Source organism: Rhipicephalus microplus, chromosome 5 (genome assembly GCF_043290135.1).
Source record: "Rhipicephalus microplus isolate Deutch F79 chromosome 5, USDA_Rmic, whole genome shotgun sequence".
NCBI lineage: Eukaryota > Metazoa > Arthropoda > Arachnida > Ixodida > Ixodidae > Rhipicephalus > Rhipicephalus microplus.
Window position 1 is genome coordinate 200,835,520 of NC_134704.1, and position 20,286 is coordinate 200,855,805.

Here is a 20,286-nt window from a genome sequence, read left to right on the forward strand (position 1 = left end):
TAATAGTAACAACAACTGGAACATATTTAAAACTTGTGTCACTACTCTTAACAGTCATCAGCTCTGATGGCCCAGGCCGCAGCTACAACCTTTTCCATAGGCTTTAAAATGCAGCCGTTAAACATTACCTTATTGATGCAGTTTAAAGTAAAAAGCACTTTTCAAGGTATTTGTGGGCCCTGGAAATGGTTTTTCAGATTTCGAGGTTTCAGGAAATTGAATACCGTATTTACTCGTACTATAATGAGCCTCACATAAATGAACTGTACATATAATGATCCGTACATAAAATGAAACAAAAAAAAATGTTTTACATTGAATCACTTCATTTTATTTCAGCATGATAGCCGGTGCCATTGACGATCGAAACAACGTTAAATCAAGCCATTATATTACAGAATAACAATGCAACAAAAGTTAGAACATAGTCTCGCAGCCATGCTAAACAGTTGCGAGCAGGTCAAGTATCGAACCCGCGACCTTCGGGTCAGCGTAGTTTGCGCATGCTTCTACTTTCAGGCAACCGATACAAGTTAAAATTTGTTCAATACTGCCATCTGGTAGCATTCTCCGTGGCAGATACACCTTGAGCTCCTGCAGGGCATTGTGCAGCTGGCGCCGGTCCTGTCTCGGACGTGTTGAGCTGGTCGTCTTGTGCTGCCACTCGTGCACGAAGCTCGGAAACTAGGGACTCCAACCAGGCGTTCTCCAATGCTAGGGTGGACCGCTGGGACTCCAGCGACTCTTGCTGGGCCTGCAAAGCACGCATCCACACCTACTAATGAGGACAACAGTGCCTGTTTTCAACCTTGAGCCTCACTTGTAGTTTTAAAAGTTTTTATTGACCCCAAAGACCCTGTGAATTGCATGAAAAAGAGAGCAGCATCCAATTTCGCATTTTTTGCACAGAAAAAAAAACGAAGAAGGTGCAATTTTGTGCTTCTTGTAAAAGTGGCAGCCCTGTCGCATGTCAAAAAGACCTGCCAGCATGCTAATCTGGGATCGCCATGCTTGTACAGTAAACACCTATGCATTTAGAGAGTACCAGCTGCGTGAGAAAGCTGGAGGAAGTAGAGCTGTGCATGTACCAAAATTTATGGGGTGAAGGGAATTCGAACAGCGAAGTGCAAACCAAAACGCATATTTTTACAATATTTCTAAAATATGTTTCAAATAGTCCAATGTGAAATTGCATGAAAAAATTGACGCCTTATCTGCATGTAATCTGCAAATGTCGTCGAAAGCCAATAGTATTGAGTGTGGAGAGAGTGAACAAAACATTTATTTGATGTTCTGCGCGAGAAAATTGGTGAATGGTATTCCGGAGGCGCTGCGTTGGAGGGCCTCGAGCGTGCAGCGGAGGCGAACGAGCGCATCAAGGCATGTTAGCCATGAGCGCCACCTGGCAGTTATCTCCGAAAATGAAGGAAGGCCTGTTTTCCCGCGGAGAAAGATGTGTGCATTCTCGGAGGCGATAAGGTGTAGAACGCAAAGCGATAGGCAGGTGCCACCACCGTGTCGTTTTAGCAAAGCGTTGGTAAATCTTGCCTTTTTGAGCCCCGCATCGCACTGTCAGCGTAGCGTGTTTAACGCTACGGTCCTTAGATTTACTTGTGGGTGCGTTCTGTTGTATGAAAACACACAGACAAAACATGAACGTGTTGTTATGGTACCTCGGATATGCACAATTATTGCTTTTTAATTGACAATCGCAAGCGTAAGAACGCCGATTCTAGAGCAACATTGGTGGGCGCTGCGAATGGGGTCGGCCATTCGGGGTATTGGTTGGTGCTGTTTAGAGTAACCGGTTTGCGGTAACGGTGGACAAGCAGACAAATGTACAGACAGACGACTAAAGTTTTTGCGTCAATGGTCCCCAAGAAAGACTATCGTCTTTAAAGAAGTTGAGAGGACTTCTTAGCATATTCCTATGAGATATACCGTATTCACTAGCGTAATGAACTCACTTTTTTTCTTGAAAAGCCGGAGCAAAGTTGGGGATGTGTTTATTTATTATGCGGGGCAAACTTTATGACAAAATGTTCAGGACGAGAAAAAATGTGGTGATGCAAAAAATTAAGAAAATGTCAGATCACTTAGCCTTTTACAATTGAATATGTATACACTTTGGAAACAGCTAAGCTCCTTTGTTCCACTTCACTCATCTTCGGTAGTTGAAGGCGCTATCTTCTGTAAACTGTCCCTGCGTCACCGTCGCACTCTATAAAATGCTTCGCAGCTTTCTTTTCTTGCAATCATACAACTGCAACATTGACACCTGCAATGATCTTGAAGGGCACCCATAGGCGTGCAATATGACACACTTTGCCAACTTCATGGCAACCTCGCACAACGAACGCAACAACTATGTTAATATTGTAACAAGCACCAAAGGATTCAAAACAAACTGTTGATAGCAAGAATAACGACAATACGGCTGCCATCTTGCTGTTCACATGAGAAGTTACTGTCGAAAAGGTAGCCTATGTCTTGCATTCCTTGAAGTATGCGCAGATAAACATGAAAAGCAAATTGCAACCAAAGTGAGAATCGGGGTGCTACTGCACCATGTTGCGAAAATCGTCACAATCTTTTCTGGGCGAAAAGATATTTTCTGGTTTTCCAGAAACCTGCGACGGAATTGCGACGAATCGCCCTTCGCAACAGCCATATCCACATCAAGTCCTGTCGTTAGTCGAAAGACACAGCGATGTGGGCGGGCCTCAATATTTCGCATTCGCAGGAAGCGACCAACGGTTGGAGTGGGCAGTTTCGTGACCTTTGCTCGCTGTGTGCTTAACTCCGATGTCTGCACCCGCGCCATTCATGAATCCCACTGTGGTGCAAGGATGACGGGGTATTTGCCAAGATGTGCCACGAGCAGATATAAAGAGCAATACAGCGCGCGAAAGCCGGCTAAGGTAGAGAGAGAGCGAGGGTGAGGCGGCCTAAGGTGGTCGGCATATACATAAACGAAAGATATCGAACGGGCATTGCCTCATTCTTGATAAGACAAATTGTATTAGCACTTGGTTTGGTGCAACCAAACAGTTCACAACACCTCACACGGAAAATGCAAAGATGCTATTTCCTCAGCCTCTCCTCCTCTTTTACCTTCTATGAAAGGCCAACTGATGTGGCGGACAAGGGTGAGCTCCCTACGTGTCTGGAGTTCCAAATATGCCTTAAACGTCAATACATGACCTCCAGCTTACAAATTTTTGAACCTGCTGGCCACATGTAGGGTGCGAAACAGCATCAATTGTGCCTCCCTTTCTGCCACATCTACAGTGAAATCTCAGTAGAACAAAACTCATATTAACGAACTTTTCAGATTAACAAACCTTTAGAAAATCTCGCACTGACTGCTAATAGTTTCAATGTAAAATTATTTAACTACTACGTACTTAAAAATACCCAACGTTTCCGAATAACAAGCGTTAATATAGTTCCGAGTTATATTAACAACGCCTCAGTACTACGAACTCGGTTCTGGAATCCTTCGTGACCACCGGAGCGGTATGAAAACAAACAACAACGCGAACGGACACTTTGCTTCTCAGAAGACTCGCGAGTGTGCGGAGGGAAAAAAAACTAAAGGGTGACTTCCCTTTCTTTCTTCTTCAAGATGAAATAAGCGCAAAAATACACACACTCAGAGAGGACACAGACAAGCGCTCACTAGCAACTGAAATTTTTATTTCGAAGCGAACACTAATAAATACATCACACGCATGTACGTCATTCCCGACTTCCCCTGTCATCATCAACAACATGATATAACAAAATATGCACGCGCCCAGAACCGGAAACAAATACGTGTCAAGAATTAAGAAAAGAAAACGTTAAAAAAACAAAGAACAAAAACAGAAAAACCAAAGAAAAAAAAGTAAAAAAACGTAACACAGAGAAAAACACTGGGTTATGTGACGTCCAAAAAAGCTAATTCCGCTTCTGTTAGTAGAACTGACGCTTGGCTGACGCAACTGTCCCCCCCCTTTCCTTATTCTATACGCTTCCATTATTTCTCTTGTCGTCCGCTTGTTGTGCCAGTCAATTATTCGTGTGTCGGAAAATTTTGGTTGGCAGGTGCACTCGTTGCAGTGCATCGCTAAGTGTAAGTAAGGGGCCCCCTTTAGTGAACTCTCATGTTCACGAAGGCGCACATTTATGCACCGACCCGTCTGACCAACGTATTGCTTTCCACATGTGAAAGGAGTTCCGTATACAACATATTTCTTGCACTCAACGTACCTCCTGCCGTGCTTTATGCTACATCTGTTCGACTCTCCAGTTAATTTCTTGTTTACTAGCCTTTCTACTGCTGGACATTTTTTTGATAATTTGTTTTCAGCTGAAAAAACAACCCGCACGCCATACCTTAATGCAACTTTTTTCAAGCTATGTGAAATATTGTGCAGTTACGAGATGACCACTGTCCGCTCTCTTTCTCCCTCAACTTGTCTCCTCTCTTTGCTTGTGCCAATGATTGCATTTTTTACTTCCCGACGATTCTTCTCTCATGCCAAAAGGATACATTCATCCTGGTAACCAGCTCCCCTCAAGCGCTTGATCTGCGCGGAAACACTCTCACTCATTGAGTGTATGCACGATTTCATGAGGGCAGCTTTGATGCAAGAAGTTGCAATCCCATTCTTTGCTATCTTCGAATGTGCCGAATGATAGCTCAGCAATGGTTTTTCCGATCTAGGGTGTTACATCCAACACGTGTGAAAAGGAGACAAATTAATTCTTAGGCCCAGAAACTAAATGCGCCATTCCTTTGGCACCTCAAAGGTAAACTGTAAACCACACACGTTTTTCCTAAAAGCTTTTAAAACAGTCACTGATGTGCTCATACCCGCATCGTTTTTTACCAAAACAAGGTAGTCATCTATAAATCTGAACGCTTCAGATCCATACCATCTAGCTCCTTACCTACTGCTGTGTCAAGTTTGCTCAAAAAACATTGCATAAGATCGGGGTGGCACTAGACGCAATGCATATCTCATCCTTCTGGACGTACAATTCTTCATTCTACCCCACTAGCGTGGAACTCAGATACATGACCAAAATCTCCAAGTTGGAACCAGTGTTTTCTTGAGTCCATACATTTAGGTCCATAACGAAGCCTAAAAGGTAGCTTTGCCGCAAGAACAAAATGTAATGAGGTGAAGCGTACTATTCCTTTTATGCTCATTGTTGTTTGGAAGTATTTTTTTTTCTGCGAACACTCCACTGCGCGTTACTTTTACCACAATGTGCAGTAAGGTACTGTAACTACTGAGAGCCCAGAGCTTCAAATGAATGCATAGAGATTAATGCATTGCATTTCTTGCACTTTTATTTCAGAATCCAATAGGCGGGCACGCAAGCTCCGCACACGGAAGTCAATTTAGTAGACTAGCGAGGAATGGGAAGCTACTGCGACATCCATTAGACTCAAAATGACTTATAGGGCATTGTAAAGCACTTGTGAGCATAGTGAATGGTGTGGCCACAAGTTATATAGCATAAATATTGCCTACAAAAGTGCTGTTGCTCACGAGCAACACCGGGCACATGTTGAGGAGCAAGCAGATATGGGAAGATACACTTGTAAATATTTACAGCATGCAAAGCTACGATGCTTGAGGTTTTCTGTAGGGCATTAAACATAACTCTCACTGTAATTATTGTGCTCTGTTCGTGCTCCTCTTCCCACTCCACTCCCAGCACACAGAGGAAGCAAGAACTTTAAAAACATTTCTACATGGCTTTACTTGCACTGGAGCCTCTCTGTGGAAACCCACTGGCTGCCTTGGTTCACCAGGATTACAAAATTTAAGAGCTTTAGCTGGGACTTTTGGCCTAAGGTTGCCAGTTAACTGCTCGATTCCGGTTCAGAGAGACTTCCCAAAAGCACGCTGCAAGATTTTTTTATAAATCTTTCACATTTTTGCAAATTTTATGGACCGCTTACATACTGGCAAGTTCAGTCAGCGTGTGAATATAGAAAAAAAGGTCACAATAGAGTGCTCTTTTTGGCTACTCTACTGTGCCTTTTTTCCTAAGTTTGTGCGCTGAACAAACTTGCCCTTATGACTACGCACCACATAGCTCACGCTTCCACTCTTGGGAGACCAGTTTGAGTGCTTTGGTGTCTTATATGTGAAGTGTTGCTGTGTACTCACTACTCTACAGAGCAGTCACACATGTGTAGGTGGGGTGAAAGCGTCGATGACGGGATGTGTTGGTTCGTAGACTGTGCCAGTCGCTGCAACAATTCTCATGGGCAAGAGAAAAGATACACTTGAACCTCATTATAACAAACTTGCATCTTACATGAAAATAAGTTCGTGTTACCTGAAAAATCGTTATAAAGGTTCGTTCTTGACACTAAATCTATTGCAAGACTATTTTTCATTTACTTTGTTAAAACCAATATTTTATTATATCTGGATTCGTTATATTGAGGCTTGAGTGTACAGCGAGAGGCAAAACGAGAAACTAAAAAAACAAACACCAGGCCTGTGCTGAAGACCAGCACAGTCACAGCAAAAGCTAGAAGAGCGGCCTTTCGGAGCCTTTTCTAAACACTCATTGAGTAACTGCCGCTAGCACACTTTCTTGATACCCACTACGGCAATAATAATAAATATTACTGGGTAGTAGGCCGGCATTCGCTATGCTATTTTTCCTTATTCTTCTGAGAAGCGTGGTATCTGCTGAGCACTTGCAAGGCGTTTTGTGCCAATTGTTCATGCAGTGACTGACGACGATGAGGAATTATGCCTGAAGTGGGTGTGAGAAATGAAGAAAGCAGACCCACACCCGATCGTCTGGCTACAGCGAAGGCCAAGAAAACAACTGAGCGAGCCAGCGCCTCGCGGCTCATGCTCTTGCCCGCCCTCATTCTTTCTTTTTTATTTGCAACACACAACCGCAGCCACAGATATTCGCGGCAATATTCGGATGCACTGCAGCAGAAATTGAGGCCGGCATTGGCGAGCAGAATGCGGACGATAAAGAACGGGAGGAAGGAGGGGGTCGTTACACAGCGATGATGGAGGACTTCTGGGAGGCGTTGACGCTTGGGGAGGCGGTGGCGTGTCTTGCGGTGGAAGCCGTCCAATCTCGCTATGATGTCCAGAATACTTGGTCACTGTTAGCTATTTTCAGGTCATAGTGAAGACTGGCACTTCTTGAATCGCTTGTAGTATGAGGAGCCTGATATTGGCCTCCTTTGATGGACTCTCGAGATTTTCTGAAAATTTGCGCGCTTCTTGGGAGTGATGTTTGTCCTCTGCTCCTTGTGTTGCATCTGAAGGTTCTGTAGGAGCTTCGCAGTCATTTGCTGCTCATGCGCTTGAGTGGTCACGTAGTCCTTCACGTGTGCCTGGCTCGGAGGTCCATTCGATCTGCTTGAAGGCTCCCAGCTTGATGACAATGTTCTTCCTCACTCGTCGAGGACAACAATGATGCTGAAACATCCTGCCTCTTTTGTGCAACGACTGCATGAAGCAGGGGCATCTCGGCTGCTTTCGATGGCGTCGAGGACTCGTTCACGTGCACTGTTGTCAATAGTGGAGTGTTAGAGCATGTCTGGGCATCACGAATGATTACGTCTGCCGAGCTGATGCCTTTGTTGGCAAGATTCTGAGCAATGGTACTGTACAGAGACATCGCTGCCCAGGTGAATCCGATTAGAGCTTGTAAGAACCTCCAATCTGCATGAAGACTCTAAAGTCGATAACGATTCTTCTTCCGCATTTGACGTGGATGACGATGATGCCGAAGCACACTGGTTCTGTTGGGCAATGACCTCGCTAAGGACGGGAATCTCGGCCATGTTCGAAGGCAGCGGAGGTTCGTTCACTGGCTGTGTGGCCGGTAGCGGATTGTCAGTGCCCATCCTGGCGTAAAGAACGATGACCTGCATCGAGCTGAGGTTTTCGGGCGCATGATTCTGAGCCATGTGAAAGATTGTGGAGACATCACAGCAGGAGCCTCCCTACGACCTGTCAATCACGGTGTCTCCCACTTCGCGCGAATCTTCGTTTATGCCAGATCCCTGCATGATGTGCATGGCGTATTGCTGGAGCTGTGTGACATGGCCCTTGTACATCCAGCGCAGGTTTCTGGCGTCAGGCGACATCTCATGATGTGCGCTGGCATCGTAGACGGCCATGAAGTGCACGTACTCAGTTGAGCATGGCTCGTAGCAGCACTGCTGCTCGCACTCCCAATCGTCGACTTGCTTGGACTTGAGAGGAGACGAACTAGAGACCCTACCACCAGGATCGGGCTTGAGGAACGTGTAGAGAGAGTAGAACGACTCCACGCGCTGTTGCTTCTTGGGCAAGTCCTGAAGGCATATGGTGCCGCGTGACGGGTAGTACAAGAGTTCGTGATGCGGGTTATGAAAGTAAGACGAACTTGCCAAGCAGCGGCACAGGTTTTGGAAAATCGTATCTTTGGAGTTAATGCACATGGTGCACCTGGGGTTTTTCTTAGACATCGAACTCTCCATGGCGCACCTTTCGAACAAGTCCTTGCACCCGAGCACTGTAGATCGCGTAGGCAGTGACAGTTTTTCCAGTGTGCATGAAACTTTTCAACTGGTGGGGATGGGTTCAAGGTAAGTTGTCTGTAGGCTTGTGCGCAATGAACTGCGTAGCCTGGGTTAGTCCAATGCAATATACTGGCGTTTTAGTCGAGAAGCCTTGAGAAGGAAATGTCGCAGCCCGCTGGTATGGTGGCTAGATGGAGAGGTGTCAGCATCGTCTCAGCCGTGTCTTTAAAGGAGGCGTGCTGGTATTTCATTTCGCCGTGGGGTGGCGCGCAAGTCGCCTCCGTGATCGGTCACGAGCGCTTGCCAGCCGCTAGCGCAGCACTTTTAGTCACTTGCTCGTGTGCTCGCAAGTCGCTACTTCTGTGATTTGGCTATTTGGACTTGTTCGGTATCAATACGTGCCATTGTGACCATGCAACAGTGATGAGTAAACAGCATATCCCGCATTGCACCTGAGTGCAATGCGGGATATGCTTCGGCCCGCAAACAAGGGAAGAAAAAATATCTCTTCTTTGCTCCCGCCGGCGATGAACAGCGCAAGGCCTAGGAGTGTGCGATTCCTCGCTCTGACAAACCACTAAAAAGAACTGCGTTGTGTGCGAAGTTTATTTCGACGAAAAATTCTACGTCCGTAGCTACAAGCATTCTATCAACGGGTTTTTAGCAACTTGGGAAAAAGCAGTACTTAAGGAGGGTAAATTCCTGAGGGAATTAACTGCCGAATAACTCCGCGTCACTCTAACACCCTTTCCATCTGGCACTATGTCGCAGAAACCTTGGGCTATAAATACTTGATGACGTCTCGTCGCCTTTGCCAAGACGCGCTTAAAATCTTTTTTTTTGAATTCTGAAGCAAAAGTCTGACTCGAATAATCACTCTACGCTGACCCAATTTTTGATCTCTGTGAAGTGCCTCAGTTTTTACAGTTTGACGCAGTCACCCTCCAGTGGAAACATACCTTCTGGAGTTCTGAGCAGCCTTCTATGTCCGGGCATCCACAATAATTCAATGAAATTGCAGAATAAGCTGGATGAGCTGCTAGATGTGGGGCGCCTCAATGATGTTCATGAAGTTATTGTTGCTTGTGAAGCCCTCGCTGACCACACTGATTTCACTGGTCGTAAAAGTGACTCACGGATCACTTATTACGTCAGTGGTTACGTGGCACGGAAGATGGTGAAAAAGACTAGGTGCAACAAATGTATCAGGTTGTTGCTTCACTCAGAAATCCAGCTTGCTTCTAGCAGAATTATGCTTTCTGTACCCGTCCGAGTCCTTAACAGACCTGGTCAAAAATATGGAAGATGCAGTCACCTATTGCAGTTTCAACAAGTTGAAAAGTGACAGCATAACAGACCTTATCTCTTGCCGGTCTGTAAAGAGGTTAAATATGGTCGACTGTGAACACAACAAACTGGAAGTGACAAATCAGATAATTAGATTCTCTACACTGACCAGATTGCATTTTTTGTTGCTGGAGAAAATGCGTTCAATAAAAAAAAGAGAGAGACAAATGAACCTCTTGAAGTTGGGACGTATTACCTGACTGTCATAGTGTCTCAGCGAACAAGGTTATTATTTGTCTCAGCGAACAAGTTTATTTTATGTCATTGTGCATTACTCACGCTGTTGTTTCTAGTGATTTTACTACTGTTTTGTTCACATTGTTATAAATATACCATTAACAACTGTGATGTCACTGTCTGGCTGTAATTCACATATGCAGAAATCAATTTTTTCGTGAACTGGTTAGTGACTGTATATACGCTTGCCAATCAAATCTCAATTTCATGGGTGTATGTATGCCCATGTATTATCGTATATTTACTGTTCTCTTTAGTTGCCTTATTCGCTCGCTTTAGCTGAGTTTCATATAACTTGCGGTTTTCTGCAACCTAATGCATATATGTTCTGTTTATTTTCATGTTTTTCGCTTTCGAGAAAATCCCTTGCTTGTAAAATTAGACCTTGATTGCGCAAGTCATAGGAATAACCGTTGCCGATACCTTTACGTGCATTGAGAATTCACAGAGAAAACTACGGCATCAAATTTGAAAACTTCATGGACTTAGATTAGGTGTCAAGCTCACACCGACTCACTTGATTATCTGTCTTCTAAGCTTCGTAGCTGATATACGATGAAGTGAATTGAAAACACTAGTTTTCAGTTCCAACACACGCTTTGCAGTGTGCCGCCAGAATTGTGACAGGTAGACTTTGTAATGTTTCGCAGGGCAACTATCAGGGAAGCGTGAAATAGTTGCAACGAAAAAAATGACTGATGCACGGGCGCGACGAGGGGCATCTCGAAAGAGAAAATTCCTTGCAAGTGTTTACTGAATACCACGCTTTTCAGAAGAGTGACGAAAAATAGCATAGCGAATGCCGGCCTACTCCCTCCCCAAAAATTATTATTAATGCGCTAGTGGGTATCATGTAAGTCAGCTTGCAGTAGTTAACCAATGAGTGTTTTGAAAAGGCTCTGAAAGACCGCTATTCTAGCTTTCACTGCGACTGTGCTGTGCCTTTCGTGCAGACTTGCTGTATATTTGCACCGCCAATATATATTCAAACCTCGTTATAACGAAGTTGACAGGGAGCCGCAAATATTTTGTTATATACAATAATTCGTTAAATCGATTATAACAGTTTGTGGCGATGTATGCTCACATTGGCGCACACCTATAAGCATGCAAAGAAAGAAACCGCTTCGTGCCCCGATGTACTTACGGACTGGTGGAAGCGATGGATGACCCCTTGAAGCAGAGAGAGGGGGGATGCGTAGGTAAATTAACAAAAGTGGAGGGTGAAACAGGTGGCTTTTGTTGCTACCAAAAGCACGAAACAAACGTGCCCCTTCATTTCGGACAGTTCATCAATACGTGGCACATTCGCAATTAAACAGAATTGCATAGGCAAAAAATATAAAATGTAAAAAAGAGTGGCTGAGAATTTCGCGCATCTTAGAAATGACTTCGCTGACCCTAGAGACCGCGGACCTCTATTTGAAAAGCACTGGACTATTTGATAGACTAATTTACTTCATTATATCTATTTACCAGTCAATGTTACTTCATTACAATGAGGTTTAAAAAGCATAGTTCTCAATAAAGTTTTCGAGGGGAATTTCATTTACATTGTTATATCCATTATTTTGTTATATCATATTGCGTTAGAATGAGGTTTGAGTGTAGGAATATAGAGTGAAGCAAGTTTCTAGCACATGAGGATCCCTTGCAGAGGCATCGCAATTATAAGTGTTCCTAAAACTGCAATGACTCTGTAAGAGATCCCCATGTGCTAGAAATTTATTCTACCTCGAAGGTTGCGGGCTGTATACTATGAAGGGCACTGGAGAAGAAAACAAAATGACAGCCCGATCAACAAGCTCGCGAAGTCACAAAAGAGCCACGTTCTACACTCACGCGATACGCTCAAACAAAGGGGCTGCCTTTCTTTTTTTTCGCGGGACATGCGCTGCTTTTCATTGTAATGCCATTTAAAGAATCCTCCGGTTGAGCCGCAGAAGCAAAATACAAGGAGTAGGGTGCAGGCAGTCGCCTTGAGTCTAGACTATGTCTAGACTGAGCGACCCTGGTTTTGCGATGACCACGGGCTGGTTACAGGCACGCTTTGATAAGTCATGGTCACCCATTTGCACCGTGAATTTTGCGGTGTTCAATGGATACATTGGGCAATGTAAGAACGAATATCGAAATGTTTTGCTTGTTCAAGAAGTACACAACCCGCATTCAGAGTTTGATGTACCTGGTACAAAACATAACAGTGTTACATAGGAGTGACAATTTACACTTTTTTTCTTTAGTAATCTACCTCGGCAATATTTAGTTTTCACCAGAAAGACGCTGTTATGCTACACGTTTGAACCTTTCATTTGAATGCACAGTTTACAGTACTGATATTGATACTGTGCTATCAAAACATAATCGAAGTTGATGTGACAAAAGAAGAGACGATCACAACTCAGGCATTTTCACTGTTAAAACGTGGGGAGTGAATGTAGGTCAGCTAATCAAAGCTTTCTACAATATTCCAGCAAATTACTTCCCACGTACCATACTTCAATGTCATGAAGAGGGCACTAGGTGACCTAGAGCATAACTGCGCTTCGGTTGACCACCTCATAAATATTCGTACGCGATATACCACTAAAATTATGAGACAGGACAGGAGAGCAATACGAATCAACGATGATAATTAGCCCAGTTTTTCCATATTGCCGCGAACCATGCATTGGGTTTGTTTATTTGTGTTTTGTTTTTTCGGCCTGGCTGCGCCGGCCTGTGCTATTACTGTTTTCACAGCGTTTCGAACAAACGCTATCGAACAGCGCTTCGAGCGTTCCGAACGAACAGCGTTTCGAACAAACGCTATCACGGCGTTCTCAATACAATTCGACTATTCGAGAAACCCTCGCGCCCAGGGATATGAATTCCCGTACAGCCGATGCCGCGACATTCGATCGCCGACGCTCACTAGTGCGCCCGTCGTTTTGCCGGCTGCTGCTTCGCCGCCTGTGTATTCTTTCAGTTGTCAGGGGAGCACAGGTTCGCTCCAATAAACTTGTTTTCCTTATAAACAACTGCGTTGTCCTTTGCTGCGTGACATCTGGTGGAGGTGCGGGGTACATGAACCCTAAGACATTGCCAAGCCGACAAGCAAGCCCAACACGACAAGCGCGCCCAACTCGTGTCAGCCGCCGACAGCAAGGCCTTCAGCTAGAGTTTGGACTGCTCCCGGATAAGAAAAGGAAAGAAGACGTAAAAGCCACGATGATCAACGCAGGCACCATGACCAGCGGTACCAACCCTCCCGTCGTTCTGCAACAACCTCGTGAGCCCCCATCATTCCGAGGATTTCCTGGTGAAGACCCGGAAGAGTGGCTGGAGAAGCTGGAGCGCATCCGCATCTTTAACAGGTGGGATGACAAAAAAAACGTTTCGTCATGTCTTCTTCTATTTGGAGGATGCAGCTCGAACGTGGTTTGAGAACCATGAAGGCTCCCTAACCGACTGACTGTCTTTAAGAGCGAATTCCTCAAAACATTCGCTACGGTTGTGCGGAAAGAACGAGCCGCCCTTTTGTTGGAGACGCGAATGCAACCCCCTAACGAAGGTGTTGTACTGTTCGCTGAGGAGATGAAGATGCTGTTCCGGAGAGCTGACCCCGAAATGGCAGAAGAGAAGAAGGTGCGCTTTCTGATGCGGGGAGTTAAACAAAGCTCTTCGCTGGACTCATCCGCAACCCCCCTAAGACCTTCGCTGAGTTCGTCACCGAGGCTTGGGCGATCGAGAGGACCTTGGATATGCGTTCACGGCAATACGATAGACCACTCAACACCCTTTCGGTGAACCCGGTAAATGCCCCAGGATTGGCGACGGAAGACTTGCGGAAGACCATCCGCGCCGTTGTTCGCGAAGAACTGAGGAAATTGTTCCCAGCAACGCCGCAGCCCCAAGTCGCCTCCCTCACTGACGTCGTCCGCGAGGAGGTTCAGCAAGCACTGGGGAATTCCACGCCGTCGGAAGCATCTTGCGAACCACAAGCGATGACCTACTATGCTGCTGCTCGTCGACCCCGACCCGTCCCAACCCGTTATCAAGAGGCCCCGCCGTACGGCCGCCCGATGTCGCCCGCCCGACCCCCTGTAACCCGAAACCAGGCGCCCAGGAAAACCGAGGAGTGGCGAACGCCAGATAATCGTCCGCTGTGCTACCACTGCGGAGAGGCCGACCACGTCTACCGCCGCTGCCTGTACAAGAGGCTGGGTTCGCGTGGGTTCTCCGTCGACGCACCCCGCCCCCGAGCCGGCCAGCGCACATTTGAGATCGAAGAATACCTGTCGAACACCAGCCCTGGACCATCCCGTTTCAACCGTTCGCTGTCGCCCTACCCGTACCAATCCCCCAACCGTCGCAGCAATGCTGACTTCGCCCGTGGAAGATCCCCCAGCCCACGAGGGGGAAACTAAAAGCAGCAACTTCTGGAGGTGAAGTTGCACAACGGCGAGAAAATGAAAAGCCTCCAACGACGCAAGACCGTGATTTACGACATGCCCCCATTCCGACGACCCGACGACACCCTGACGAGACCCCCGAAAACGACGACAGCTACGCTGCGCGACGCGTACCCGAAATGACGAAGCCTGCCGCTGAGAAGACGACGATGATGACGCATATTGCCCGACCATCAACACGCGCAAGTCGCGATACGACGCCCCGACGCACCCGAAATTCGAGGAAAGCGGCATCCGACGTCCAGTTGTCCATCGACGGCCTTGACGTAGCCGCCCTCATCGACACGGGAGCCGACTACTCGGTCATGAGCGGGTCATTCGCGTCCAAACTAAAGAAAGTTACGACCAGATGGGATGGTCCGCACATACGCACAGCAGGAGGCCACCTCGTGACCCCAAGTGGAATGTGCACATCGCACGTCACCATAGACGGCACTACGTACCCTTCGGAGTTCGTCATTTTGCCTAAGTGCTTCGGCGACGTAATTCTCGGAATGGACTTTTTGACGGACAATGGCGCAATAATTGATCTGCAGACCAGGTCGATAACGTTTCCTTCCGATCACTCCACGACGACGCAGCCGAACCTCAGACACCGTGCTGCTGTAAGGATCACCGACAATCACGTCTCCCTGCCACCCCGCGCATGCTTAATGATCGCCGTCTATTGTGAAGGTGCTGCTCCTGACGTCGACGCTATCGTAGAGACTGACCAAACGTTGTTTCTAGACCGCGGTGTGTCTGTCGCAAGAGGCATTGCGCGGTTTAAGCAACGCAGATCCCACGTTTTGGTCACCAATTTCACCGAGGAGTACCAGCATCTAAACAAGGGCGCTGCAATTGCGTTCCTCGAAGAAACGCAAGAAGCGAGTCAAGTGATCGCGGTCGCCACCTTTGAACGCGCACGCGCAGATGCTTCCAGGCTGCCACTTCTTTTCGACGTGAACCCGGCGCTGTCGCAAGAAAATCAGGACAGATTACTGGAGTTGCTCCGTCGCTACAGCGAGTGTTTTTCCTCGAACTCGAAGTTACGTCAGACACCTTTGGCGAAGCACCGGATAATAACCGAAGATGGAGCCCGACCTACCAGACAGTCACCGTACCGCGTTTCTTCACACGAGCGCGAAGCCATCCGGACTCAAGTAGATGACATGCTCAGCGACGACATAATACAGCCATCAAAAAGTCCGTGGGCTGCGCCGGTTGTACTCGTGAAGAAAAAAGATGGCACTTTAAGTTTCTGCGTTGACTACCGGAGACTAAAAAAAATCACCAAAAAGGACGTGTACCCCCTGCCACGAATCGACAACGCCCTCGACCGGTCACCTTTGCCACGCCAAGTACTTCTCATCCATGGGTCTGAAGACCGGCTACTGACAAATTGAAGTGGACGAGAGAGACCGAGAGAAGACTGCATTTATAACCACGGACGGTCTATACGAGTTCAAGGTGATGCGGTTTGGGCTGTGCACGGCGCCCGCAACGTTTCAGAGAGTCATGGACACTGTGCTAGCAGGCCTGAAGTGGCACACTTGCCTCGTATACCTCGACGAGGTTGTCGTATTCACCCGGACTTTCGACGAACACCTCACAAGGTTGGAATCTGTACTCGAGACCATTCGTACGTCGGGGTTAACGCTGAAGCCTGAGAAGTGCCGTTTCGCGTACGAGGAACTCAAGTTCTTGGGTCACGTCGTGAACGCCGTGGGAGTCCTACCTGACCTGGCAAAAACATCAGCCATTGCGAACTTCCCAAGGCCGAAAGATAAGAAGGGTGTGCGAAGGTTTCTCGGACTGTGCGCATACTACCGGCGCTTCGTCGCAAACTTCGCACGCATTGCAGAGCCACTCACGTGCCTGACGAAAGAAAGCACCCCATTCAGCTGGGAAAACGACCAAGAAAAGGCATTCTGCGAGCTGCAACAACGCCTGCAAAACCCGCCCGTGCTCGCCCATTTCGACGAAAACGCCGAAATGGAAAGGCACACGGACGCCAGTGATATCGGTTTGGGTGCCATTCTCGTCCAAAAGCAAAGCGGTTAGGAAAAGGTAATCGCCTATGCAAGCCGTGGTCTGTCGAAGGAGGAGAGAAACTACTCTGCCTCCGAGAAAGAGTGCCTGGCTATCATATGGGCCAATTCAAAATTTCGCCCACACGTCTATGGTAGACCGTTTAAGGTTGTGTCAGACCATCATGCGCTGTGTTGGCTCGCCAATTTGTAGGACCCCTCTGGCCGTCTTGGACGGTGGAGCTTGCGCCTGCAAGAGTTAGACGTCACAATATTCCACAAATCCGGCAGGAAACACTCCGACGCCGACTGCCTGTCCCGCGCCCCCGTCGACCCACCACCACAGGACTCCGATGAAAACAGCGCGTTCTTCGGATTCGTGACAGAGAGCGACCTAGCCGCCCAGCAGCGTGCCGACCCTGACCTCCGTGCCATGATCTACAACCTCGAAGGACGCAACGTCGCCGTGCCTAGGGCGTTCAAGCGCAACTTACCAGCATTCAGCCTCAGAAACTCCATCCTAGTGAAGAAGAATTTCAACCCCGGAACGAGAACGAATTATCTACTTGTCATCCCCGCAGACCTTCGTGACGGAATTGTGGAAGCGTGCCACGACAACCCGTCTTTCGGACATCTCGGAACAGCTCGCACGATTACAAAAATAATCAAGGCGAAATACTTCTGGCCCCGCCTTACATCCGATGTCACCCACTACGTCCGGAGCTGCCGTGACTGCCAGCGACGCAAAACACCACCGACGAGACCCGCCGGACTTCTGGAACCGATCGCCGTCCCAACGAGGCCCTTCCAACAGATCGGAGTGGACCTTCTGGGCACGTTCCCTACATCCCGATCCGCGAACAAATGGATTGTCGTAGCGACACACTACATGACGCGCTACGCAGAGACCACCGCTCTTCCTAGGGGAACTGCACAAGAAGTTGCAAAGTTCTTTATTAACCAAATTTTGCTGCGACATGGAGCCCCTGAGGTTCTAATCACGGACCGCGGAACGACCTTCACTGCAGAGCTCATACAAGGAATCTTACGCTACAGCAACACAGATCGCCGAAGAACGACGGCGTACCACCCCCAAATGAACGGACTAGCGGAACGGCTGAATAAGACAATCGCGGATATGCTGTCTATGTACGTCAACGTTGAACATAAGACGTGGGACGAAGTCCTCCCGTACGCCACGTTTGCGTACAACAAGGCTATCCAAGACACCACGCAGATGACACCGTTCGAGCTCGTCTACGGAAGACGGCCGACTACGATGCTCGACGCCATGCTTCCGCACGTAGAAGACGACGACCTGAACGCCGACGTCCAAGGATACCTCCAACGTGCGGAGGAGGCCCGCCAGCTCGCTCGAGTTCGTATAACTGACCAACAACTGGTGAATGCCGAACGCTACAGTCTCCGACGCCGAGACGCCGAGTACCATCCTGGAGATCGTGTGTGGGTTTGAACTCCCATTCGACGACGTGGACTCAGTGAGAAACTTATACGACGCTATTTCGGACCCTACTGGATTCTACGACGTGTTGGCGAACTAACGTACGAAGGGATCCCCGATGGTGACTCCCGTACATCACGATGACGCACGCGGCCCGAAGTCATCCATGTGGTTCGCTTAAAACCTTACTACGGACGTTGACGAACTTTTATTTTAATTTGTTTGGACTGTCCCTTATGTTAGCATCGGGTCGATGCACTCTTAAAGGGGGGGTATGCCGCGAACCATGCATTGGGTTTGTTTACTTGTGTTTTGTTTTTTCGGCCTGGCTGCACCGGCCTGTGCTATCACTGTTTTCACAGCGTTTCGAACAAACGCTATCACAGCGTTTCGAACAAACGCTATCGAACAGCGCTTCGAGCGTTCCGAACGAACAGCGTTTAGAACAAACGCTATCACGGCGTTCTCGATACAATTCGACTATTCGAGAGAGAGAGAGAGAGAGAGAAAACTTTATTAAAAGGTCAGTCAATTGCTCAGGCATGGCCCGTTGCCCCTAGCTGTCGGCCGGAATACCTTGGGACGCGGCAGCAGCAAGGGCTTGACTGATGATGTCGCGCTGGACGTTGGGATCTGGGCTGCAGAGCAGGGCCTCCCAGTATTCTACAGTGCGAGAACCATCGTTTAGACTTGGACATGTCCACACCATGTGGACCGAATTCGCTACCTCATCACAAAATTTACACTGGGACTGGAAAACTGCGGGGTGCCACTTGCTGTAAAGTGCGGGGTTTGGAAAAACCCCGGTCTGTAACTTTCGCCACAAAATCTCGTTTTTCTTACTTAGTGAGTTGTCCGCTCTCGGGTACACTTGCCGATTCAGCCTGTAGTGTGCGATGATTTCATGGTATGTGCGCATATACTCGCTTCTTTGTTCGGAAACTTGGGAGGTTCCAGGGGTCGACCGGTAGGTGAGACCTCGGGCGACGGAATGAGCCTCCTCGTTCCCTCTAAGGCCTTGGTGAGCTGGAGCCCAGACAAGCAGAATCTGCTCTTTGGGTACTCCTACCATGTTTAATATACGGACGGCAGTCTCCGTCACCCTTCCCGATTCGTAATTTCTCACAGCGTTTTTGGAGTCGCTGATGACCACCCTGTTCCCCTTTTGGCTGATGGCCAAAGCTATGGCCACTTCCTCGGCCTCTACAGTCTCGACACCAAGTACTGTGCAGCACGCAATTAGGCCACCATCTCCCCTGACCGCCACTGCCGTGTGTGCCGCTTTGCTTTCATATTCCGCAGCGTCTGTATACGCGACGTCCTGTCGACCAGTGTACCTAGATTGTAATGCCTCTGCCCTGGCTTTACGCCTGCCTTCGTGAAAGTTAGGGTTCATATTTCTGGGTAGCGGAGGTATCTTTATCCTGTCCCTGATCTGTATCGGTATGTCTTTTGAACGCGCTTGCTCACGCGTGGGCTCATAGCCCAATCTCTTTAATATTGCTCTCCCCGTTTTAGATCCGAGTAGTCTTTGATGTTGTGCAGTCACAGTAGCCTCAATTAGCTCATCGAGTGTGTTAGATACCCCCAACTTCATAAGTCTGTCAGTTGACGTGTTTGGGGGAAGTCCGAGCGCGACTTTCACACTTTTCCTGATAATGGTGTCGAGTTTGCCCCGCTCCGCTTGGTTTAATTTTAAATAAGGTGCCACGTACACTATCCTACTTATTATGAAGGTCTGCACTAATCTAAGAAGGTTCGCCTCCTTCATCCCAGCATGCCTGTTTGCTATTCGTCTGATGAGACGACATGTCTGATTAGAACTGGCTTCCAACCTAGCAAGAGTTTCAGAATTCCTACGGTTCGCCTGAATCCTTAGTCCAAGGACACGGATACTGTCGACCGCGGGGATCTCTGCGCCGTTAACATACAAGTGGATGTCCACTTCAGGCCTGTTGTGGAGCCGCCGTTTTCCGGCGGGCGTGAGGAAGAGTGCTTCCGACTTTTCGGCCGAGCATTTAAGTCCTTTGGGCTCCAGGTACTCCACGATTTTATCAATGGCGATTTGCAGAGAGCCTTCAATTTGGCCGTCACTGCCCTTGTTCATCCATAATGTTATGTCATCCGCGTAAATGGTGTGATTTAAATTCTCAATATCCTTTAACTGTTCAGGCAGTTTCAACATCACAATGTTGAAAAGGGTGGGTGATAACACCGAGCCCT

At 47.8% G+C, this 20,286-nt stretch overlaps 1 protein-coding gene across 1 annotated transcript in view; it reads right to left on the reverse strand.

Annotated features, from left to right (window-relative positions):
- Positions 1–308: 308 nt before the first annotated feature.
- Positions 309–20,286, reverse strand: part of LOC119173563 (sphingomyelin phosphodiesterase) — a 1,093,949-nt gene continuing 1,073,971 nt past the window's right edge. The window contains exon 14 of the mRNA XM_075896398.1: positions 309–754. Within this exon, the coding sequence (XP_075752513.1) occupies positions 715–754 (40 nt within the window). The 3' untranslated portion in view covers positions 309–714. The remainder of the gene's footprint in view (positions 755–20,286) is intronic.